Source organism: Platalea leucorodia (genome assembly GCF_965183815.1).
Source record: "Platalea leucorodia genome assembly, chromosome: 6".
NCBI classification, from domain to species: Eukaryota; Metazoa; Chordata; class Aves; order Pelecaniformes; family Threskiornithidae; genus Platalea; species Platalea leucorodia.
Genome location: NC_138828.1, coordinates 83,485,567 through 83,511,142, shown reverse-complemented (window position 1 = coordinate 83,511,142; position 25,576 = coordinate 83,485,567). Strand labels below are relative to the sequence as shown.

The following is a 25,576-nucleotide window of genomic DNA, read 5'->3' as shown; positions in this document are numbered from 1 at the left end:
ACTGGAAGCAAAAAATCTTAGAAATATATATTTTCTACTGAAGTTTCAGAAGAGGCGAGTCACCAGACACGTGGGCTAATGACCTGGGATGAAATTTCACTGAATTGCTAATCCAGATTTTTGGTAGCTCCTTCAACAAATTTTTAATTCTAATTTAGCCAGTTCTAAGTTGAGAAAGCCGAAGATTAAATGAAGACAGAAAAGCTTTTCCCCCCGGCTTTTGATCTATGAATACAATGGAGGTAGGATGGACCCAGGTGCACTTGGAACGACAAGGAAAAACTTGAGGTATGTGATAGCTGCACAAATACAGATATATTTGTCCCTTTTTTTCTCTCGGGGCACGCTCAGCTACCAGCACCGGGCGAGAAAGGGGGCTTAGCAGCTTTCCAGCATCTCCAAGGGGGTCAGGCAGAAGAGAGAGGCAGCCTCTTCACGGGACCACACGGTAGGAGGACACGAGACGACGGGCTGAAGATGAAACAAGAGATGTCCAAAGCGTAGGGAGAAGCCTTTCCCCCATGAGGTCAGTCCAGCAGGTTGCCCAGAGAGGTTGTGCAATCTCCATGCCTGGAGGGTTTCGAGACCAGACTGGACAAAGCCCTGAGCAGCCTGGTCCAGCCTCGCAGCTGACCCTGCTCGAGCAGGAGGTTGGACTGGAGACCTCCTGAGGTCTAACCACCCCAACCGCCCCGTCAGCCTCTCTTCCCAGGCTTCCCACCAGCAATTAAAGCTTGTGCCGCAAAGTCAGCCTGGCGTGCTACAAACACACAGAAACCTGGATGACGGAATTATTTTATTCTGTATAAAAACGGGTATACAAGAGAACAGAGGTCCCAACGCCTGGTTTAAGAGACAACCCAGCTCCATGATGTTGAAAACCTTCTGGATACAACCTGAAGTCATAGAATCACAGAATCACGGAATCGTTAAGGTTGGAAAAGACCCTTAAGATCATCGAGTCCAACCGTTAACCCAGCACTGCCAAGTCCACCACTAAACCATGTCCCCAAGCACCACATCTCCCTGGCTTTTAAATCCCTCCAGGGATGGGGACTCAGCCCCTGCCCTGGGCAGCCTGGGCCAGGGCCTGACAGCCCTTTGGGGGAAGAATTTTTTCCCAATATCCAACCCAAACCTGCCCTGGCGCAGCTTGCGGCTGTCCTTTACATGTAACAGAGTCAAATCACGTACGCCGGTCCCCCTTTCGATGTCAGCCCTTCCCTGAGATTCCCCTCCATGCCACAACACTTTCCCCCCAGCGCTGTGCCTGCAAACAGCCTCCCCGGCCAGCCCGGGGGAGATGGTATTCTTCTAGCAAAAAAAAAAAAAAAAGAAAAAGAAAAAGAAAAGAAAAAAAGAAATCGCCTTGATTATTTATGCCGCTCTTTGAACAACACCAGCTATTGTCAGGGAGTATTTTACAGCTCTGAATGTCACATTGAGAGTCTGGTCATGCCAGTAGGAAAGGCTGCCGCTGCCACGTCCCAGCATAAAATGCTTTATTCAAGGCACCCGGAGTCCAGCGCCGGGCAAAACCTAAAAGGAAGCCGGTGGGTGTGACGGCCACATTTTGTACAATGATATGAAAAGAAGCAGGCGAGGGTGCTTGATTTTTTTTGGGGGGTGTAAGGTGGAAAAAACAATAATGAGCATCATGCAGAGCCAGGTGAGGCTTAGTGACCGAAAACCCTGGCTCAATATTGCTCCAGGGGAATGGCACGGACAAGCACGGGGGCGAGCGGAGCTGGAGACCATCCCGGCAGGGCCCAGGGAGAAAGCACGGAGGGAGCGTTGGCTGTCGAGAAAAGCGGGCTGGCTCAGCGGACGAGAAACCCGTTTCCTGCCTGATTGCGACTGTGTGAAGGGAAACGGGGCTCTGGAGGCAGCCCTGCAAACAAAGCACGGCTACCTCCAGCTCCCACCAGGCAGGAGCAAGAGCTTGGGAGCGCCCAAAAACCACCGAGCCGCTACCAGTTTAAAACAAAACAAAACAAAACAAAACAAAAAAAAAAAAAAAGAAGAAAAAAGTTTAAAAAAGCAACAGGCCCTTTTCCACGGTGCGTTACGTTACAAAGCAAAACTGGACGGGTTGCAATCTTCCTCTGCCGCACCCCGAATGCCAGGTTTCAGGTTACTTCACCCGCCGTACCTGCAAGAATTTTCTCTGAAGCGCGTGATTTCTACCGTCTCCGGTAACACCTAGCTCTTACAGCCAGCCTTTAATCTGCAGATCTTCAAAACGTCCTGCAAAGAAAGCAAGTGTCATTTCCTTCCCCCTCCCACGCCCCCGTGCGCCGACGAGGAAGTTATAACCCAAGTGAAATAATAAATATCGCCCAGCGAAAAGGGAACGCGGTTAGCAATAGGAAAGCCAGTGGCCCCCTGTTACTCTAACCTACGGGATCCATCCTTCCAGCCTCCAGCTCAGGAAACAGCTTTTCATCGCCGGGTATCAAAGCTCCTCCCAGTTTTGGCATCTCCACCTCTCCTGCCTGCAGAACTAGTTCAAGGGCTGAGGGTTTGGTTTGTTTTTTTTTTTTTTTTAACCAATTCGTGGATATTTGCACTGTACCCAGCATCGGCGCTCACGGCTTTTCCAGCTGCCGTTGCACATCTCGCGGGTCCGTTTACCGTCAGCAAACATCCGAGCAGTAATCTTGGATTTATCACTTCGGCTTCCTGATAACTCCCCCACGGCTGCTCCCTCAAAGCCCAGAAATCCAGTTTACCACCCTTCGCAAGGGAACCTCCGGGCATTTTGCAAGCTGTATCATTTTATCTCCCCCGCAATCTCAATTCACCAGGAAAATATTTGGTGAAACCTATTAGAAGCTTTCTTGATGTAGGTGCACAGACTCTACCACTACTTCTGCCCACACAATTTTCTCTAACATCCAAAAAAAAAGCAAAGGCAAACTTCTTTTTGGAAATACAATCCCATGCTGCTCGGTGCTGCTGTTCCCGTTACCTTTGAGGTCCCCATGAATTTTTCCAGTGACAACACCGCGCTGCTGCATAAATCTCTTGGTTTATGCAAAACTTGATTCCTTTTCCACCCATTTCATGAGCAAAGGTTTTCACTTTTCCTTTAGCTGTAGCCTAACGATTAACGCTGCCAAAAGACCCGCGCGTTGCAGTCCTGAAACACTCCTTCGCTAAACGCTGCACAAAAGCCTTCAGACTTCAGAGGACGAGAACATCTAAGGGCATCAGGAGCACAGACAGCTTCCAGAGATCTACTATCACCACCTAGAACAGAGCGCTACACGCCAGCATCGCCTTCAGAACTTTCTTTTTTTAAGATACTGACTTTTCTTCTCAATTTTAAAGAGCAGCAGCAGGGAGAGGGGCTTTCACCCCGCCGCTCTCACCTCCTGCACGCTGCGCACATCCTTTCACGTAGTCGGTGTGTTCCTCATTTACAGCGGTGTGGTGGAAGGCAGCCTGGGCTGAGGCCATTAATTCTGGTCACACCCCAAAGCCAAGAATCGTAGGTTTGTGCCTTGATGTTGAAACAACGGCATTTTGGGAGAAGTGATTAGTCTACCCACCCAAAAAATCCAATTATTTCCATGGGGTCCCATGCTGTCTGAAAGCCCGGGTGCTGCTGCACTCAGACCGACGCGAGAGCAGGGGCGAGAGGCAGCCCCGAAGGCACGTGTCGAAGCAGCGGGGCAGAGGGTCTGTCCTCCTTGGGGTGGTCTGCAGAGCCCCGGCCAGGCTGCCCCTGCGCGCTCCCATCCAGCCCACGCCCAAGGGAGAAAAAAGGGGAGAAAACCTGCTTTCCTCTGCTTCCCCCCAGGCGTAACTCTGAGCGGAGCTGGACAATTGCTCCCAACGGGAGTGAAGATGGAGCTGGGGCACGCAGGGATGGCTGGGCTGCCTCACCCGCAGCGTGGGCAGCGGGGCGAGGGAGGGGATTCTGCCCCTCTGCCCCGCTCTGGGGAGACCCCCCTGGAGCCCTGCGTCCAGCTCGGGGGTCCTCAGCACGGGAAGGACATGGAGCTGTGGGAGCGGGGCCAGGGGAGGCCATGAAGATGCTCCGAGGGTGGCACAGCTCTGCTGTGAGGAGAGGCTGAGAGCTGGGGGGGTTCAGCCGGGAGAGGAGGAGGCTGCGGGGAGACCTGAGTGCGGCCTTGCAGTGCTTAAAGGGGGCTTGTTAGAAAGATGGGGACAGACTTTTTAGCAGGGCCTGTTGTGATAGGACAAGGGGGAATGGTTTTAAACTAAAAGAGGGGAGATTCAGACTGGATATAAGGAAGAAATTGTTTACAATGAGGGTGGTGAAACCCTGGCACAGGTTGCCCAGAGAGGTGGTGGATGCCCCATCCCTGGAAACATTCAAGGCCAGGCTGGATGGGGCTCTGAGCACCCTGATCTGGTTGAAGATGTCCCTGCCCATTGCAGGAGGGTTGGACTGGATGGCCTTTGAAGGTCCCTTCCAACCCAAACCATGCCACGTTCTGTGACTGGAGCCACATCATCTCCGTGCCCAGGAGAAACAGAAAGAGCAGCAGCAGCCGTGGCTGCAGCCCTGAGAGCACCCTGACCTCCGCTGCTGGTAACCCTTCAGCTCAAGGGCCTTCTGACACGTTTGACCCTGCTCACGGGTTGTCCTCTCCTGAGCGAGAGGTGGCCAGAGCAAGCCAGAGGCAGCACCATCACTTAACAGCGAAGAGCTCCCAGCTTCCTTCCAGGCACTCAGGCTGGAGAAGTAAAAAGGATTTAAAGCAGATGACAGTGTTTTTAAAAGATGACCCATTCCTCATGAAATCTTAATGGTTTCGCGTTTTTAAGCCGAGCAGTATTCAGCCTTCCCCAAACAACGCTAGATGACAGAAACAGAAAACACAAGGAAGCCTGTGCCCCTTTGGGAGCACGGCGCAATACTTTTCCTAATAAAAATATTATTATCAAGCTGATGCAATACAGATCAAGAGACGGCTTCATTTTCTCCCACTCAATCCTGCCCCCATTGCCACTGGGGTTCATGCTGGCATATGTTATCTCCATGCAGGCCGAAAGTAATTATAAGAAAGCAATCATGGGGCTACATTTTTAAAATTTAGTAAAATATTCATGAAAAATCTAATTTTTTCACTTGTTTTCATGTCCAGTTGCTGCATGCACTGAGCCTATGACTCCACCACGGTGTGGATGAGAGACCTCCTCTGCCACAGTCTGAAATCCAGCCAGCAGACCTCCCTGAAACCAGCACCGCTTGAAAGCTGAGGTCAATAACCACCATCTTCAGAACAGAATTCTACAAGAACAAAGCTTTTTGGGTAAACAAACACTGCATCTTCTGTGGACAGGGAATAACCTTTCACACAAGCTTCATGCACTTAGGGAAACCATCCAGGTAACACGCAGCTTTCTGCTTTTATAAGAGATTGACGGATTAGAAACCAACACAAAAGACCACTTGTTAACTTTGTTGAAAGTATTTTATCACTAATCACTGGTTTTGGACCGCAAGTTTCTCCCCACTCTGAAAATGAAAATTTAATCTACCAGATTCAGTAAAGTAAAACAGAGCAACGATTATAAATGCAGGAAAATTTCAGTGTAAACGTTTTGAAGGTGTGTTAAATGACAAACGAGCAGGCTTGCTGCTGAGTCGAGGTGTGTGCGTACGGTGACCGTCATCATCAGACCGCGCTGTGCCCATCATGGGGATATTTTTTTGAAAGAGAAACTGAGGTTCAACTCTTGTAGGTCGTTTAAATTTAAGATAGGAGGGTTTCTAGGGTATAAAAAAAAGCTGCAATTTTAAACCAGTCAACGTACAAAATTGAGTTGGGTGAAGGTTGCTTTCACCAGCCTCAACGAAGCCATAAAACCTTTGTCCCTGCCTTCCCTTGGGCTTGCACCACCGCTGCCATTCACGTGTCCTGTTGAGAAGCTCTCAACCCAGCTCTCTCCACAAGCCTCATAAAAGGAATTCATTGCAACAAATGCCAAGGCAAAGAGAAAGAATGACTTAAAAATCCAAATAAAGCTTTTTTTTTTTTTTTTTGACCATGTAATTGCAAATAACAAACATATCTGTGGTTTACAGAGGAGGCAATAAATTAAAGCTACAGTCACAAATCAGACCAAAAAAAGATACTTAAGTCATTCAATCCACCACCCCAGGACGGCTGCGGCCCCATGGGACGCTTCTCAGTTTTGTGAAAGACTTGGAGTCCTGAACTGAGGAAGTACAACACGAAGAGCACTCTCAGAAGTTGTTTTTATTTTTTTTTTCCCTTATAAAATTAAGCCAACCCTCTGGTGCTTCCTGAGAACAGCCTCTTCGGTCTGGTTGCAGCAAAAGCAAATCGTCTTTAGCAAATAAGCTTTTTATTTGTGAACTGAGCACATCATAAAAAAAAAAAGAAGTTTGATCCTTGGCAAAATGGTTGCCTGTGTTTGTTCTGCAACAGCCCGAAGAAGATGGCTGCGACATTTCGGTTTATAGAAAAAGAAACTGGCACTGAATATCTTTTTAACTTTAAATTGGTGCAAAAAGACGCGTTTCAACTCGTTACAAAGCTGAGGACCCCAGCAACCTAACTTCCCCTCCGACAAAGGCTACAGCGGAATGGTCCCATGGGATCCACCAGCAGCAGCAGGACCTGATCCTGGAGATCGCAGTAATTCTTCTCACCTTCTGCTACCCTCACCAGACAATGCGGAATTAAAAAAGAAAAAAAAAAAAGCCAATCTCCTGTATTTTTTTCATTTTTCATTGGGCTGTACCCCTCAACCACTACTCAGAAGGAGTGGGGTGCCTATTTTCACAACTTTGGTGAGCAAAAGTATTTTAGGAGTGGTCACAAAACAAAATAATTTGAGGGTTTGGGGTTTTTTTTGATATTTTGAGTTTGGCATTTAGCGTAAAACCTGCAGGCAGATGCATCCCAACTCATGGAAGTCAGTGAGGGAGAAAAAAGCCCTGTAACCGCATACCCATGGACTTTGCACTAGTTTCCACCGCATTTCCAAGAAATTCCAGAATAATGTACGTTTCAGAAAAAGAGAAATTTAGGGTGAATTCAAGTCATCATGTCAGAGGTGAGTTTCTCTGAACGAGTATATCGTAAATAGTTCCTACGCCTCAGCTGAAGTTCAGCTGGGTGGAAGTCCACCCAGACAGACACCCCTCCAAGCGCAGGGTTTGCTTTCCGAGCAAGTCCATCCGTTAGGACTTTCCAACGTGGTATAAGCAGGAGAAAATGCCAAAGCTTAAGTGAATGAGGTTTTCAGTGGGTAAATCCAAGACTTGGGCGATCCCGGCTGATTTAGGCTGTGCTGTAGCCATCTCCCTACACCGCAGATGTGACAGCAGTACAATAGCATGAATAATTTTTGTTACTCACTCCCTACTGAACGACAGCATTCAGAGTCTAAATTAAGAACATGAAAACGATTAACATTAGCATTAACCTCAGCCCCACCCTAATTGCACTACATAAAAGCATACGTAACAATTACAGAGATAACATTGTGTGTCATAAATATCACACACAGGAACACAGCAGTCGCAGCATTTGTTTCCTGACCCGGGAAAGCTGCTATAATTGTAGTGTATTGTGCTCATGGAGGATTTAGATTTGGAAGTTAGTTGCCAACAGCCCTTGTTTGCTGTAATTTCCCATCAGGCTCTTAAAACTCTTCAGGTTCGCAGTCAACACCGTGTCAACGCGCTGCTCCGAGTTCTGCACCGTGCGGTTCAGCAGGAATTTCACGTTCTCGGTGGAAACAAATCAAGATCATCCCAGGGATATACAAGCTAGACGTGGAGATGTCAAGCGATTAGAGCAGAATTTGCATGTTCGGGATTTTTGATGCACATTTCACAGCTATGGGCATCTAAACTAAAACCATCTTCGCTCTTGGAGGCTCTCCATCCAAGTCAAGAGGACAGATATTCAGGAGACCATTTCGGTTTTAAGTAATTTGGCTATTACATCACGCCTAATTCAGAGGTTTGGCATTTCGAACCTGGACAGCCTCCAGGGGCTGGTGTGAAATTACTCAAATTCACAGAAAGCACCACACCCTCTTGGACAGGCGCTCTGTCCACAGCATCTTCCCCTCCTGGAGGAAACCATCCTCGCAAGCAAAATTCTCCCAAGTATTCCCCCACTCCTTTCTAGATAGAGAATTTAAACTGCCCAGATTGCCAATTTGAGGACTGTAAATGAGACTTCCCTTCCAGTGAGCCCCTAATGATGTAGTACCTGACAAACCCGATGGTTTTTGAAGTCCTGTCTTTATAAAGTCTTTTCCATCTCAATGGAGCACAAGGCTGGGGAGGAGCGGCTGGGGGAGCTGGGGGGGCTCAGCCTGGAGAAGAGGAGGCTGAGGGGAGCCCTCATCGCTCTCTGCAACGGCCTGAAAGGAGGCTGGAGCCGGGGGGGTCGGTCTCTGCTCCCCAGGAACAAGCGATGGGACGAGAGGGAACGGCCTCAAGCTGCGCCAGGGCAGGGTTGGGTTGGGTATGGGGAAAAACTTCTTCCCCCAAAGGGCTGTCAGGGCCTGGCCCAGGCTGCCCAGGGCAGGGGCTGAGTCCCCATCCCTGGGGGGATTTAAAAGCCGGGGAGATGTGGTGCTTAGGGACATGGTATAGATGGACTTGGCAGTGCTGGGTTAACAGTTGGACTCGATGATCTTAAGGGTCTTTTCCAACCTTGATGATTCTATGATTCTATGATTCTCCATTCAGTATTTCCAGGCAACACCAACACCAGCTTTTAGCTCTAAATGCTTTTCTACCAAGCGTAGAGAAGGTTAAAAGCGACACTTTCCCTCATATTGATATTTTCCGATTAAAATTAACAGATGACAGTGACCCAAATAGACAGTGCTGGAGAAGGGGTTCTCCAAAATGAAAATACCAACGTTTTGGATGCCCCCGGGCCATACTGTCTCACTTTTATCCCCTTGGTAACCTGCCGGCTTAGGTCTCTTCTCAGTTTAATCCTCACTTTCTCCCAGGAAGAACAATCATTTCCACATCAATCCCTTCTCCTTCCTCACTTAAGGTCTTTTAGAAATTATATAGAGGATTTCATTTTCTGGGCCATTTCCCTGAAAGTCATCAAGTTGGGCTTTTTCTCCCGCCGTGGGCAGCTGTGCTCTGGCTGCGATGCCGGTTGTTTGCCGAGGACCCCGCGAGGTTCATCCCGAGAGGGAGCCCAGCCTCCCAGAAAGGTTTCGAGGGTGAAGCCGAATGCTACTCTCTAACAGCTCGGCACTTAATGATAAATACCTCCCTCATTAGTATGCTGAGCTACGTTAGTTCTGCCGCTTACAGCGCTAAAGCATTAAAGTGGGGCTGAATCTTCCATTTCACAGTTTGCAATGTGATGCATTAGACGCTCGCGGGTCTCCAGGCATGGGGCGCTGACGGCATTTACACAACGTTTTAGATGCGTGAGGTGCTGCCGGTAAATCTGCTAATGCCTGTAAAAGAGGCAGTGCGTGCCTCCGAGTGAACAGAGATGAAGTCATCCGTACGTACAATAGGGGTTAACGCGGCAGAGGGGCGAAACGGCTGCCCGGTATCACACGCGAGGCTTTGGTAATACCATGACCTCAACTGTGGAGCTGGCATCATCCTACAAATCAAATATGGATTACCTAGAGGCAAGCAAGAAGCAAATTTACACTGGGGACTCTCCATCAAGCCTGGGAAGTCGTACGATCGCTCCACTCAATCTCCCTGCTACTCCATTTTCACACAACTTGCAAGATTTGAAGGCTTTGAAGTTTCTTGAACGTGGCTGAAATTGCTCAGTGGTTCAAAAGGTCACTTGGGATGGAGGGGCTGATAAATGCAGACTGTGTCCTGGTACCGCTCTCCTATGTTTAGGAAACTAAGCTTAAAAACACAACACTACTCACCCTTACGTGAAAACTATGAATGACATCATTGTCATCACGACAGTTGTACCTGTATTAGCAAATATTAGCATTTTAGCTCTTTTTTGCACTAAGAACTCTTTGTCCCTATTGAAAACAACGTTCCCCACTGAACACGAGCAGTACCTCGGCCCTGATAACCAGAGCAGAGTAAGACCAGCCAAGGCGAGGGAATGCCTCCTTGTACTCAAAGCACAAGCAAAAAGGTGTCGGGGAGAGCAAACGGCTCCCAGATACTCAAACGAGGACTTGCAGTCGGATTCTTCAATGCATATGTAGCATTATGGCTTTAGAGGCATTGCGCAGATTAATCAAACAGAATAATGATCTCCTAGTGAAGTGTTGAGCTGGAATTAAAGAGATTAATGTTCGGGTCCCAGCTCTAGAAGTTCTCACCCTTGGGGAAGTCGTATCAACTCCTGCACCTCGCCTCTCCTCTGCACAAAACCTCCTTTGAATTACTGACTGAAGAACCGGAGAGAAGATGCCAGAGGGAAAGACCATTTCAAAGACTTCTTTTTATTATTATTTTTTCCTTAATACCCGCTATGAGGCACTGTCTTGTTTTATTCATGATTCTTTGAAGAAAGATCTTCCATCTTAAAGGGAATAAAACCAAGTATGTGTTATCTTTTGAATAATATAATAATATCACGTGCTTCTACTGGTGAAGTACAATTCTGAACAAATACTCGCATGAACATACCAGAAAATGTGTGGTGCAATTTCACGTAATAACGGGTTCGATGGTACTTCATTACAACGCGTTTGTAGACCCAAAGGTTAGGTCAGGCAAAATTCTGAAGTTAGCGGAGCACTTCTTGGCCTAAATTCACACAGGTGCAGAAGGGCACAGCAAGAAATACTGTCCCATACGGTTTTGTGTATTTTGTGGTGTCCCGTTGCTAGATCCCTAAAGACTTTGGTTCTTCTAGAGTTAAAGCAAGGCTCTTGCTTTTGTTTGTCAAGCTGATATCATAGGAAGCAAGACATTCAGCCATCGTGATGGATTTCTAACTCTGTTACTCCACACCAGCTCACCTGTAAACCCCTGAGTGTCCAACATCTGGCATTTGTAAGAGGTCGGTCATATCCCAGTTCCTCTGTAAACCAAAGAGATATCCAAACCTTCCTGGAATGTGGCTTTTTCTGAAGGCTCCTTGAAAAAGTTCATGAAGTTCAAAGTCGGGCTAGCAACCTCACCATTGCCCAAAACACAAAACGCAGGCCAGATTTTAGTGAGGATGAAAAGAAAGGGGGAAGTACGTGGGTGGAAGAAGAACAAAGAAGTTCAGTCACATGTCAAAATGCTTTTTCTGTTGTTTTTTAATCTAAAACCAAAACTTTTATTGCATCCAAGTTTGTGCTGCGCAGTTTAAAGAGCAAGCGTAGGCTTCCTTCACTGCGAAAGGATACACATAGCACGCAGCCAAGTGACAAAGAAGAACTTGCAATGAGAAGATAACTGCGTTTCGGCGGTGACATCTGCGCCATCCATAACCCAAAAGCTGTCATCGTCTGACACCAGCAACAGGTAACAGTCACGACCGAGACGATAACGACCACAGCGACCAAACCCTCCTCCCCACACTCTGCCTGAATTTGCACTGGGAGGCCTCAGCAAGCCCACAAGATTTCAACCAATCTCCAATTGCCTTGAAAGCATAATTAACTTCAATTGTCTTTTGATTTTATCTCCATTTTCTCAGGTTCTAGGCTATTTGGGAAGGCACTCCGTGTACGCACATGTGGGTATGCACACCGGTGCGTGCGCGTACTTGTCTGGAGTTACCAACTTCCCAGTGTATCTGCTTTTCTCAGGGCCTCCTTGGAGAACGAAACTTAGGGAGGAAGTCTAATCTTTGGGAAATTTTCCTTCTTATCCTGTACAGTTGCCGATAAAGATTTCTGCTCCCACCGCACCTTGCTGATATGGATGAGCTCAAACCGAGGGAGCATTCAAGCTCAGCTTGACTCTGCTAGGCTCAGCTCTCCGCTTCCCCAATGTTTTCTAACAAACTGCTCTAACAGGGATTTCAAAAAAAGATGCTGACCTGGCCCTTGCAGTAAGGAAGAGATTTTCCTCCCTTCTCCACACAAATTTTAAAGTTTCCTGAAAAAAATAAGGACAGGATTCAGAGAAAGCGACAGAGAACGTATACAGAGAAAAGACCAAGGCTAAAGACTAACTGACACTCCAGGCTACGTCCACAGCTCTGTCCATTTTCCATTTATTCTCCTGAAGTTTGCCCGCAGCAGTTGGGACAGAAGAAACCAAATCTCCAAACATCGCTGCTGTCTGCGTGATCATACGCCCCAAGATATGAGCACATAACTTGCCGTCCAGGAACCGCAGCGAGGGAGTTCCCCCTCCTCCCTCCATGTCTTGTCGAACGTTGTGAGCCTCTAAACCTCTACGTGATCAGGAATGGAGAGTATTTTGAGGGAATTTAAAGGCAAATAGTAATGATCAGTGTTGCTTCCACTGCAGCAGCGCTTATGGATTCCTACAGAAGAAACTGGTGCTGGATGTAGTCAGAGATTATATATTCATTCCCTCCTCTCTCCTTCTGCCCATGATGAGATTTAGCAGAAAAAAAATAGTTGTTAGTCAATCGAGGGTCTCGGTGAGTCACAGGCAGGCAGGTGACCTACACTATCGGTCCCCCTTAGGGGCTGCGAGGTAACGCGAGCAGCAAGACTACGCGTCAGGGAGGGCAAACATGGAAGAGGAATGTCAGCTTTAAGAAAGATTAATGACCCTGCAGGGCAGGTTCAGCACTAGCTTGATTCAGAAAAATAGACTGGGTGCAGCCAAAGGGTTGGAGAATTCCATCCAAAAAAACAGAGGGTTGTTTCACTCCCCCAAAACTTCCCTATTCAGTGGAAAATTCAGCTTGCTATGAAGTCAGATGGAAGTTTCTGAGCCAGCCCAGGCAGCGGTTCACCTATACACCCAAACGAGAAAGGCCAAGAACAAGGCATCCAAACACACGGCCCTGCCAAAACCTCAGTGGTTTTATCATCTAGAGTTCAAATCAAGACCTCCCGTCCTGCTGTTCGCACTGCACGCGGAAGAGTTTCCAAGAAACGTCTCTTGGCAGCAATCCCAAAAACGCAGCTTCCGACCCGCTGCTGGGAGCGGAGCTGCCATGCGCGGCGGCGGCTTCTCTGCAGATTTTGAAAGTTGAATTTCCTACGAAGCCGCCCCCATGCCACATCCTTTACTGCTAGCATAGCACTGAAACAGCACGGCCTCTTTGAAAAAAGCCCTCAATTTCTCGAAACACAACTGTTTACGCTAGCCTAAGGCTTGCCTAAGGCAGGCCTGGTGGCCTAAGGCTGGGGGAGAAGAGGAGCCCGCCCTTGTTCTCATTGCAAGTTTTGCACGTCATCAGGGACACTTCCCCCCTACCCTTCCTGCAAACCTGTTGGGATCCTGAAAATAATTGTGGTGGAAAAACCTGGGCTAACCCAGCCGCGGCTCGGTGAAACTGTCCTATCCAGTAGGGTAGGCTGGGGCAGACACCGAGGCCCTGGAAGATCAGGTGGTAATGAGCCAGTGCAATCATCCCTGGCTGGGAACGGCAGGATTCAAGGTCAGGTTGGACGGGGCTCTGAGCAACCTGATCCAGTTGAAGATGTCCCTGCCCATTGCAGGGGGTTGGACGAGATGGCCTTTGAAGGTCCCTTCCAACCCAAACTGTTCTGATTTCCACTCACGCTCTTTGGGAGAGGTGGCAAATGTTTGCTAGTGGGTCTGTTTCTACCTCCCACCCCCCTTCCCCTCCTCCAGTAACCCGGTGTTTTCAGTTCAGCCAGCGTTGATTTGAGACCGCTGTGACCTCTACTCAGAGGTGCCACCAGACCTGGGAGCACGACGATGTCTGGGCTCCCAAGGTTCCCAGTTACATATGCAGAACCTTTTAGGATGTAATCGAGGTTTCGGATCTAAACTTTGAAGTCTCCTTACCTGCGTTCTGCAAATGCAAGCTCCCTGGTCTGCCAGCATTACACCCCGTGCTAAGTCTGAGCTAGAATAAATGTGCGACGTTGCTGAAACGGCTGACAAAAAGAGGACAGTAACGTGTGACAAGTGAATGTGACCAGTGGAAACAAAGCCCAAAAATCTAGTGATACATCTGAGCGGACAGCTTTGTATAGACTTCACGCAGTAGTTTTCTCCCACATAATCCAAATCTGAATGCTTTGGACCTGTGACATGAATCAATAAGTGATGTATAATGAAACACTTTAAAAAGCAACCCATAAAAGCATAGAAGGGTGCTCAAGCCCTTCCAGCTGACATCAGCTATTTCGTAACCCCAGTTTTAGAGAGAAAAACCATTTAGCCCAAAGTGCCTTTCCGGTAGCCCACAAGAGTCAAGAGGTTCACGGTATGACGGACACCTCCGGCACCCCAGCGTCCACCTCTGTATCTTGCGTAGCAGCCTGCACTACTTGAAACAGCAGAAAAAGTCCCATGCCCTTAACCGTGGACCTTGCTGTCTTATTCCAAAAGGACTTCGCTGCAGGAGAGTGCTGTTGGGCTATTTCGCTCCAGCCGACAGAGTCACACCCACGCCTGCCTTCATCGTGCAAGACAAACCGCTCCCACAAGAGCAATTTTGTTGAGACCGTTTACGCTGGCCAGTCAAATCAGAGAGCGCTGGCCACGGTGAAGCATCAGCCCACGGCTGCTCCTCCTCACCTGAGTTCAGGAGCATCCTGCAGATCCGCGCGGCTTCAGATGCCAGCTGGCCGCTGAATTGCCGGCTTCCAACCCCAAACAGCTAAGAAGCCTCGAGAGGAGCAACCAGACCATAGTTTTTTTTGAGAAAGCTACTGCCTGAGGGCAGGTAGCATCTTTGTCCTATATATTCACTGGATTACGACTGGACCTGTGTTATTTGGGCAGATATTTGAACACATCCATCAGTCTCTTGCTTCTCTAAAAAGGCTTTTCTTATACAAGCAAAAACTGAGCAATAAACGGAGTTTAGGCTATTAACGTTTACGGTGTGCATCATAGGCAAATTTCTTCTGTCTCTCTGACTTTAGTCTCATTGAACTTAATCCTTGTCTGGGATCAGCTACGGAGAAAGCACGCACCACAGACAGAGCCCTTCTTCTAGGACAGTTGGCCTCTTCTCAGTAAATTAGTGGGATTAATTCAGCTGTTGACCTCAATAAGAGTTGTCCCCAAACCAAAATGTGAGCCCAGCAGACTAAAAAAATACACGTAGCGAAGCACAACGTGAAATTCAGTTAAGTGCATACATATCCACACACGCACAAACAGATCTGAAACTCATTGCTAAATATCACACAAATTCAAAGGGAAGCATTTAGTCATCCATAAACGTTACGATTGACTTCAGCTTGGCACAGAGGTGTCACACCAGGTTTGCAAAGAGTTCAAAGAATTTTTATATGAAACCATAAATTGGTCAAGTTTGTGAAGCATGCAGTGTGAGCGGGACCCTATGTGCGAGCTTTAAGGAAATATCAAACCACATATACAAATTTCACCTCCAGACAGGGTAAATCTGTGAAAGCCACAGCAACAAGAAATGCTTTAAAAAAAGACCTCGTTTATAAAAATCACCAGGTTTCATGCACACATCTCAATTTGCTACTCTAGCAACACCATCCTAGCATCAAATCCATTTTGGTTGGAATGAGTCCTTTGAAATACCAAACAAGAAATCTTACAGTAAGATTTTTATTTTTTTTTAAAAAGCATTCCTCAATCTTTTCCTCAAATCGGACCTTGGGAAGAACTTCAACCAGAACGACTGCCCCAAAACTCCCTGCTGCATGTTGTTTTTTAATTCACTAATGTCCTGAGTAACATCCCTTCTTACACCATAACCTTCTTTCTTACTCCTTGACCTTCCTTTCCTCCAAAAGACTCTGGGCTTTTTCTTTCCCCCTCCTTAATAAATCATTCGTGCCAGAATTAAGCACCCATCTGTCCCAAGGTAATAGCAGAAGTCAGTGTATCTCAACCTAATGCTGGTTTGTATAACCAAGGAAAAAAAAAGCCTTAAGAAAAGCCCTCTTCAAAATAGTGCAAATATTGATAGCCAAACTCTTCATGCCTCACAATGCAAACTAAAAGTTTCAAAAATGAAAGATTCTTTCAAGTAAATAAAGAGAAAATACTGGATTCATGAAAGTTTGCATCAAAACAAAGGCAACCCCCCAGTCTAAGACGACCACGCTCATTAAGGTCAAATGGGGGAACGATGGTTCACCATGGTTTCGCCGTGTCGATGTTGTAAGACAGAGATGTGAATCCGTGAGAAAGCTGTATGCTCAGCACCTCCGAAGGCTGCTGTTCTCCTGCGCAGGCTACAGCAGTACCAGCTTCATACCCAAAACATCTCATTTATATTTCTACTATACCTTAAAAGGGACGCTCATTCAACTTTTCACCTCCCCAACGCGACGGTCAAAGCTTTTCCGATTAATATCAAACCGGGACGATGATGGGTAGTACGCAATCAATCCTTATTAAGGCTGACGATTATTCTCGATGCGCCCTGTAAGAGAGAAACACCCAGTTAATGGCTTGCGCCAAGGTGAGCGAGTCGTTTCACACGGACCAGCCATATTAAGCAAACGGCCTTTTTATTGCCCCAACTGCTTGAATTTTGTTGTGGATGACTGGGGCTGTCCCACATAACTGAGATTGTCCCAGCCACTAACGTAGTCTCCATATAAAATAAGTTTATCGAAGTATTACAAGCACAGCTGCAGAAGGCATGGAGAGGGCGGAGAAGACGACTGAAGACCATAGCTCGAGCCATTTGGGGAGTACCCAAGGCTACACAGTCTGCTAATACACCAGGAGCCTAACGAACAAAAAAATATTAGTCTTAAACTGTTCTGTTTTGCAGAGAAGACAACGAGGAACATACAGGACTTGACCTGAAGCTGGAAAGATCTCCAGTTGTGCCAGATTTTACATGCAAATCTAGACTGCTGCCTTAAAAACAACCCTATTTGCCCTTTTCTAGAGCAGGCAAGGTTTGTGGGCAGGAGCAGGACCCTTGTTAGGCCAGCCAGCATCAGCAGAAGAAGAGGACAAACCTTTTGACCGTGCAAACTCTTCTGGAGGCCTGACACAGGGGAAGGTGCCTTCAAAGCTATGCTCTGCTCATGAAAACGACTCCGAGGTGGAATTAGGCATGTATCAGTTCGATCATCTGCGGGAGGAGCGGATAGGTGGCTCTTCTGGAGTTGTGGGTATGTTAGTAAGGAGGAGAGGAAAACAATAACTATTTCATCAGGTTGGGGGAGAGACGAGTGAATTATTTATTCCCTTGACAACCAGCTCAATGGGACACGGTTATTTTCTCATTATTCAGTTAAATGCATTCAGTTTCTCAGTTACTTTCTGCAGGACTCCTTCCAGTTTTAGATTTCATTTTCAACCAAATCTCACCACACCTTCCACATGCCACACAACACATAAACAGGCAAGATGCATTTTTACAAGGTAAGGCAAGTCTTAAATAGCCAAAACCACCTATGCTGTTAGAACATCTCGGCCAAAGTTAACAATCCCCTCAACTGTGCCAAGTGAAAAGCTGATGTTAAACTTTATTATAATGCTTTATTAGAGCATTAAAGCCCTCTCACATCGAGAGTAAGCTGCTGTGCACAGCACTCAAACCACCCACCAGCACCCAAGGCAGCAAAGGCGGCAGCTGAACCGATGCTGGGGAGCTCCGACAGCAACTCCCGGGTTTGCTCCGAGCATCTCGGTGTAGCTGACGGAGATGGCCAGGCTGCCGAGCACCACCGAAAGAACCAATATCCCCGCTCCAACTCAAAGCATTGCCATGACAGCTTTTATATTTGCATTTGATAAATGGGACGATCAATTTTTATTTATTTTTAAGTTGTTGTAGAAAGGAGAGATATTCTGCAGACACAGGGAAGAAGCAGCAGAGCGTCTTCTCCCTCGTGGTGCAGCAATGCTCTCCGGACGCCCACTCCATCGCTTTGCATTCCCCAACAAATAACCCAGGCTTGCTCACGGCAATGTGGATTCCCGATCCGGCTTTGTAGCAAAACAGACTCCCTCTAATTATCCCGCAGCCTGACGACATCTAAATGGCGGAACAGGAACACGGCAGAGACTCAAAATGAGAGAGTGTGAAAACAAGACCGTCTCCTTTCTCCATTCACACCGCAGGTCCCAAGCGCACGAGGACGCGCTCCCGCCTGAGTCATTCCCGGCAACGCTTCGCAGCCCGGCAGCAACCACAGATATTTCCCACACAAGTGGTTTTTTTTTTTTTTTAAATTATTTAAAATGAGAGGATAGCAAGAGTAACTTTGGGACTGCAAGGAGCGATGGTGCGATTAGAAGGATCAGTCATGTCTACAGAGTCTTATTAGAAGTAATTTATATGCAAGTAAAACAAATATCCCCCACTTTTCTAGGAAAATGCCAAATTCCACACTGATTTACACGCTTTACAATCTCATTGACTTCAGAGGGATTGCCTGCGGTACGAATCACCTCCCAGCAATACAGAATAATCCCTTCGTACTCCTCCTTTCAAAAACCCTATCACCGACCAGGTGCCGCAGCGCGGACCCCAGGAGCCGAGCCTCAGCCCTGTGGCGACGCGTCTCCTCTCCCCATGACAGCTTGGGGAGGGGGTGAAAGGGAAATAAAAATCTGACGATGGAAATGCCGACGAGCGAAAACCACGGCCCCGGCCAGCCCGGCGTGCGTGGCTGAGCACCGGGGCGGCCGGGGGGGTATTTGGGGCGGCGCGGGGGGAGAGGCATGAACCCTCCTTCAACCTAATTAAACCCAGATCCAAAAGCCATTCTGATCCGAGGGCATTAAGTATTTTTGTTAGGAAGGGCAGGGATGAATTAACTCCTAACTCTGGCCCTAATCTTTTTTCATTGTTGTTTAAATTCTCCCACTTCCTAAGATTTCAGCATTTCCTCATGATAACGAGGAGCTCCAGTCTGCCAGCTCATCTGCCCCTTCTCCTCAAGGCATCTGGGCAGACGCTTCCCCCAACCGGGCTCTTAAAAATTACACGACCTGCTTCTCCATTTACAAACATCGGTGCAAAAGGCAACTGCTGACCCCGTTCTTCACTTTAATCACAGCTGTTATTTACAGTGCTAGCAACACGCTGGGATAGAGGCTAATAAATGTTTAATGGCCCAGTAAACACCAAGGGCTTTATCTACAGCCCATTTCAAAGCCTGATCAAATATAATAATCCTTCGCATGTCTGTCTGCCACTTCCCTGGCCTCCTGCAGGACGGGAGGAGATGTACATGGCTGCTCTATATTCAGACAAGAAAGGGGGGTTACCTATAGGGAAAGGGGGGTTATAGCAACAGGGACACGGATGTTTTCCCTGCTTCCATCTCAATTTCTTGCTCCCAGAAGAGCAGGACTATGCACCAACGTGTCGGACCTCAACTTCCATATAATATAGAAATGCAGGTGGCATCTGCCTCTAGGATTCAATAAAGCAGTTATAAATAACAGGAATATTACACATAACAAGCAGAGAATACGCGGAGGAAGTTGAGAGAAGTATCATTTACTTACAGATGGGTACAGGGGAAAACTACCTGCACGCTTCATGAAGTGCTGTAGGAGACTATGAGACCAGAAATGCTGAAGCTTTTTAGAAAGAAGCTTTATTTAAAAAAAAAATAATATGGAAACAGGATCAATACTTAAGCGGTTTATATATTGCACAACTTGCACAATGCATAGGATTGCCAAGCAGCTGAATTCTTCACATGCATCTACCCAGGCAAGTGCTGACTTCTGCCAGACCAACTGATTCAGCGCATGGGGAGAAAAACAATTTTTCAGGCAGATAAACCACTTCCTCAGATCTGAAAAGGAAGATATATTTCCCCCCGCAATTATAGTGGGTTCGTTACGCAATATTCCCTCCCCACACAAGTCTTACTTATCTTCTGGACCCTTGTATCTCCAATACGATACGTTAAATGAGTCATTTTGACACACTAAAGCTAAGCAGTTACGTTTTTATTACCTTACTACACATTGCTGTGACAAGCTTCCCTGAAGACCCGATGCTAAATCACAGCCCAATTATGGGTTGGTAAACTCACAGCAACAAGAGAGACACCAGAAAAAGCCAGGAGGACTTCACAGGGAGACCTCCCCCCCGACGTGGGGTTGCACCGTGGCCTCAGCCAGCGACTCAACGCGCGGGCCCCAGGAGCCAAACCTGTTCCATGGTTTTCTGGACCATATTCAAGGGTTTGGTTTTTTTTTTTGAGCCTCTAAAGTAGCCCCAAAAATCAGATCCTGGTGCTGGTGAGGTCTTCTGGTATAGCCAAGGCCAACCGACCCCACCAACACCACTCCTTCTTGGCTAAGATGATGGGATAGACCTGCTTCCCAGTTTGATTTGGTCAAACCGGAGGGTCCGATCCACGCAAAAGGTGAGGGATCAGGGCAGGATTACAAAAACGGAGGCTCGAGGCCAAAATAAAGGAGCCTGGCGGCAGGGCTGTCGTCAGGGCGTAGCTCACCCGTGCTGCCCTCCCCTCCCCGGGACGTTTTAATTTAGCGTGGCCAGGAGACTCTTGCAGAGGATGTTTTAAAACTCACGGAGCTGCCAAAAACGTCAAATTAGAGCACAGTGAGAGCTCATAATAAATCCGCCCAAGTGAACCGCAGCACTGCTTGGCTGCCTTTTTGGGTGAAACCAAAAAACGTGAAAGCAAAGATCTACCGGCAATTACACCCAAAACGCTTCCTGTCTTTGCACGAATCTTTGTTTGCTTTGGGTTTTCGTGGTAGATGGGAGCACAAACTACAATTTGTGGGAGATAGGTTATTGCTGCTAATGCAAAGAGCTTTTTTTCTTCCCCCCTTAACAGATAAAGAAAGCACTAAAAATGCCACTCTGAAACAGCTTGGTCCTGCATTCACAGATGGTAGCAAAAATTAGCATTATTTATTTGTGGCTTTAGTCATTTCTAAAAGAAAAATAGATAAAGGAAGAAATGCACCTGAATTACGACTCCCTCACCTCTCTTTTGCAACTAATACTTCAAAACGCAGCAGGGAAAGAGCATTTTGCAGAGCTGTAGGAAACCACACTTCGAAAAAAAAAAATACATTTACCCAAGAAGGAGAATGAAAACAAGCAGAACAATAAGAGTCACGGAAGTTTGCTCTGAGGAGACATCTGGGAAGGTGAAAGGAGGAAGCTAGCGAAAGAAAACACACAGCATAAAAATACAAATTAATCCAAAACAGCAAGAGAAGAATTATTAAGCCATTTTACATTTATACAGCACTGCATACAACAAACAAGATGTGATCATATAGTGCTGTATGATCCAAAACCTCGCTGCACTTACATACACAGTCATAGCCCTACAGGGGGCTCAGCCCATCCCTAGATCTCCTGGGGACCTCAGCCTCCCTGTCGCAGAATCCCAGAGTGGTTGAGGTGGGAAGGGACCTCTGGAGGACATCTCGTCCAACCCCCCTGCTCAACCAGGGCCACCCAGAGCCGGCTGCCCAGGACCGTGTCCAGGCAGCTTTTGAAGATCTCCAAGGATGGAGACTCCACAACCTCCCTGGGCAACCTGTGCCAGTGCTCGGCCACCCTCGCAGGCAAAAAGCGTTTCCTGATGTTCAGAGGGACCCTCCTGTGCCTCCGTTTGTGCCCACTGCCCCTTGTCCTGTCACTGGGCACCACTGGAGAGAGCCGGGCTCCGTCCTCTCTGCACCCTCCCCTCAGGTATTTGTAGACATCGATGAGACCCCCTGAGCCTTCTCCAGGCTGAACAGCCCCAGCTCGCTCAGCCTTTCCTCATAGCAGAGGTGCTCCAGGCCCTTCATCATCTTCGTGGCCCTTCACTGGACTCTCCCCAGTATCTCCATGTCTCTCTTGCACTGGGGAGCCCAGCACTGGGCACAGCGCTCCAGGCGTGGCCTCGCCAGTGCTGAGCAGAGGGGAAGATCCCCTCCCTCCGCCTGCGGGCAATGCTCTGTCTAACCCAGCCCAGGGCACCACTGGCCGCCTTTGCGGCAAGGGCGCGTTGCTGGCCCGTGGTCAACCTGGTGTCCCCCAGGATCCCCGGGTCCTCTCCTGCCAAGCTGCTTCCCAGCTGGGTGGCCCCCAGCACATGCTGGTGCCTGGGGTTGTTCCTCCCCAGGGGCAGGGCTTTGCACTTGTCCTTGTTGAACTTGATGAGGTCCCTGTTGGCCCATTTCTCCAGCCTGGTGAGGTCCCTCTGGACGGCAGCACGACCCTCTGGTATCTCAACAGCTCCTCCCCGTTTGGTGTCATCAGCAAACTTGCCGAGGCTGCACTCTGCCCCGTGGTCCAGATCATTCATGAAGATGTTAAACAGGACTGGACCCAGTATTGATCCCTGGGGTACACTGCTAGTTACCGGCCTCCCAGTAGACTTCGTGCCACTGGTCACCACCCTGTGGGTGCAATCATTCAGCCAGTTTTCAACCCACCTCACTGTCTGCTCATCCAGTCTGGACCTCAACAGCTTCTCTACGAGGCCTTGCTGAAGTCCAGGTAGGCAATATCCACTGCTCTCCCCCCATCTACCACCCCAGTCACTTCATCGCAGAAGTTTCTCAAGTAGGATTTCCCCATGGTGAACCCATGCTGACCGCTTCTGATGACTTTCTCATCCATTGAGTGCCTGGAAATGGTTTCCAGGATGAGCTGCTCCACCTCCTACCTGTACTTACACTTTTGGCTCAAAAAAGCTGGAGAATCTCACACTTATCTACTCGGTCTTCTTGAGGGATACTGCTTGATTATTGCAGTGATAAAAATTGCAGGGCAACAGCACAGGCAAGAAAGAAAAATGCTCGTAGGTCACTACGAAATCTGATCTCATACAGGCAAGCTCATCACCAAAGAGTTTAGTTTAGATGAACAACAAATAAAAAAGGCACAGAGAGCATCAGCTATATGGATGATAAATACACATCATTTTCTCCACTAGCGAAGCCTATCCTCACTGCAAGAAATTGCCATTTACTTCCAGCACAAATGGATTACTCATGGACAGAGAAGCCGGGGGCAAAATTAACTCTTGGAGCCCAGTGTGTCCCAGGAGATCAGATCAAACCCAGCCCGCTCCTTTCCTCCACTGCACACAGACCGGGAACCTGATGGCCTCTTTGATTGCTTCCATCACCACAGTAAATATTTTCATTTTTAGCTTCTTGATTTTGGCAGAGACTCTCTTAAAAGCCCAATCAAGAACAATTAAATGCAAGAATTAAGCGAAATAAGGCGCCAACAAGGTTTGGTGTCTGCCCCTCTTCCCTTAAGTGGGACGGAAGATTAAGTGCTCGGCACACAGGCTCCTGAGAAAGCCTGCAAAGGGAGGCACCCACAGCAGAGATCCAAAAAGCCTTTTTCTTAATAGAAACCATCTAGAACTTGCCAATAAGAAAAGCTAAATCCTGCAAGACCAGTGAGATGGAGCCCCGGCTTCAGCTCCCGCTGGGGCTCAGCAGTTCAGATCCGCTTCCCACATACCAGGAGAGCAGCCATGGTCGCTTCTGTCCTTCCCTGATGATGCTACGATGCTAAGCAGCCAAATATGCAAGTCACTACACCAGAAAGTACACAGCGTAGTGATTAATGGACTTACCTAGGAGGGAAGTTCTGGCCACGGTCCTCTTTCTCAGGACTTTTTATGTGTTTTATGTTAGATATTCATTGCACTTGAGAAACCCCCAAGCACTCAACACCACAGGCGCTGCTGAGAAGCGGGACCAGGACACAATTCCTTCCCTTTTATGTTCCCCCAAGAAATCGTGCGCTCCTCGGCCCGGGCGCTCAGCTTCGAGCGGCATGGAGGGACGCGGCACTTGTGCCTCAAAGAGCCGGGGAGCGCTGCAGGTTTCTCGCCAACGATCAAAGGAGCAGGAACCTAACACCTAGGCCAGAAGCATCCCCAGGAGCTTCCAGCATCGGCTGCCCAAAGAACCCAGGTTCCTGGGGTCACAGTTCTCATCTTATTCTCTTTTTTTCCTTTTTTTTTTTTTTTTTTTTAAGAACATAAGTCTTCAAAAACTGTCTCTTACTCAAAGGTTAACAGCTGTATGACAGTCACATTCAGATTCAAAGTTTTCTACTCATTCATGATTTCAGAAGTAAGGCCAAGCAGATGCACCATTAAGCCCAGTTTCTTTATTTTTGAGAACAGTTATAATTATCCCCAACTTTACAGACACAAGACACTCCTAGAGAAGTGACTTGTCAAACAGTGAGATGACAGAGGCAGCAACAAAAGCCCACTCACCCTACCGCTGGTCTCATGCCTTGCAAACTAATTGCTTTCCCACCCAGAACTAAAGGTTACAATTACAGTCAGAATGAGTCAAGCCGGAAAGACCTATTTAAAAAACGGGAAAAAAATGGAAAAAAGTTTTAATGAAAACATGCAGGCGATTCTAAGACAGAAAAGAGGCCCATTTTTGCATTGCACCTTGTTTGCTTATGCTTTGTCTCAGTTGCCAACCACAAATTAAATACTTTAGTTAAAACTTTGCTCGGCTGGTACCTCTAATACTTAGTCACTAGAAACTGAACATCTGTTTTGCTTTCAGCAGTGACTCAATGTTATCTACAGTTTTGGGCCGCTGAAGATTAGTATTCCTGAGGTTTTTTTCCCCCTCCCCTAGCAACAGGGCTGCTTGCTTTCAGAAGGAGGAACCACAAAACAAAATCGTGTTATAAAATCATTAAAGTTTGACACAAGCTGAGGAGGAAGCACAGGAACCAGAGAGTTTTCATCCTCAGCTGGAAACAAAGCGGCCGAGGTCTTTTCCAGCGCCTGCCTGTGCCCCACAGCTCTCCGGGATCGATACGCCGTCGCAGGGTGATGCACGGCTTTCGGGCTCTGGAGAAGCAGCAATCTCCTGCTGTGTTTACAGTAAGCAAGATAAACGCCGCAATTAAAATGACTCCAGTAGCCCTCTCAGCACGTGCATCTCTCCCGAGCCTGAAAGCAATCCCAAAGGTTTATCTGCGATTTAACCTCCGCTGGCTTCGGGCAGGGCAGATAGCTCAGCATCACATCTCTGCACCAGCAGTGAAGCACCCGAGGTAGATGCATGGCTTTAGAAAGAGGATGCAGCAGCAGGAAATATCCCTGCACCGAGGGACCCGATTAACTTGCTGATATAAGACGCCAGCATCCTATTAACACGGTAGATGCTGTGCATGCACGCCACGCCTGGGACAAGGACTTCAAGGATAACATACGCTGCGTGTATGTGCAAGGGAAGAGCCTGGACACGGTCATCATCTGTCCTGCTGCGAGGGAAGGGATCTGTGCAATATCCAGGCCAGCTGACAAACCCATCGTTAACAGCCATTTCCCCCCCGATTTGTGCAGGGCCGATCCTGCGGCTCGTTCAGCGAACGAATATTTTCCCTGGAAGAGCGTTAGACATAAAGCAAATCCACAGACCTCCCCTTTACCTCGCCAAACGGCGGCTGTAAAACAGACCCACGTCTCTGAAAGGTGGATACGCAGGCGCGGGTTGGCTTCGCGGGGTTTCGCTGTCTCCCACATCAGACACGCCACACTTGAAGGGTTTTATAATCCACCTCGCATACAG

The 25,576-nt window shown here is 47.9% G+C and overlaps 1 protein-coding gene across 3 annotated transcripts in view; it reads right to left on the bottom strand.

The window, feature by feature from the left end:
* Positions 1–25,576, bottom strand: part of PTPRA (protein tyrosine phosphatase receptor type A) — a 131,534-nt gene that overhangs the window by 87,362 nt on the left and 18,596 nt on the right. For 2 of the 3 annotated variants that reach the window (XM_082315859.1, XM_082315861.1), the window contains exon 2: positions 16,327–16,463. In XM_082315859.1, coding sequence (XP_082171985.1) covers positions 16,327–16,344 — 18 coding nt within the window. In that variant the 5' untranslated portion in view covers positions 16,345–16,463. Of the gene's footprint in view, positions 1–2,152; positions 2,248–16,326; positions 16,464–25,576 lie in introns of those variants that run through there. The other variant, XM_082315860.1, reaches the window with a different exon arrangement.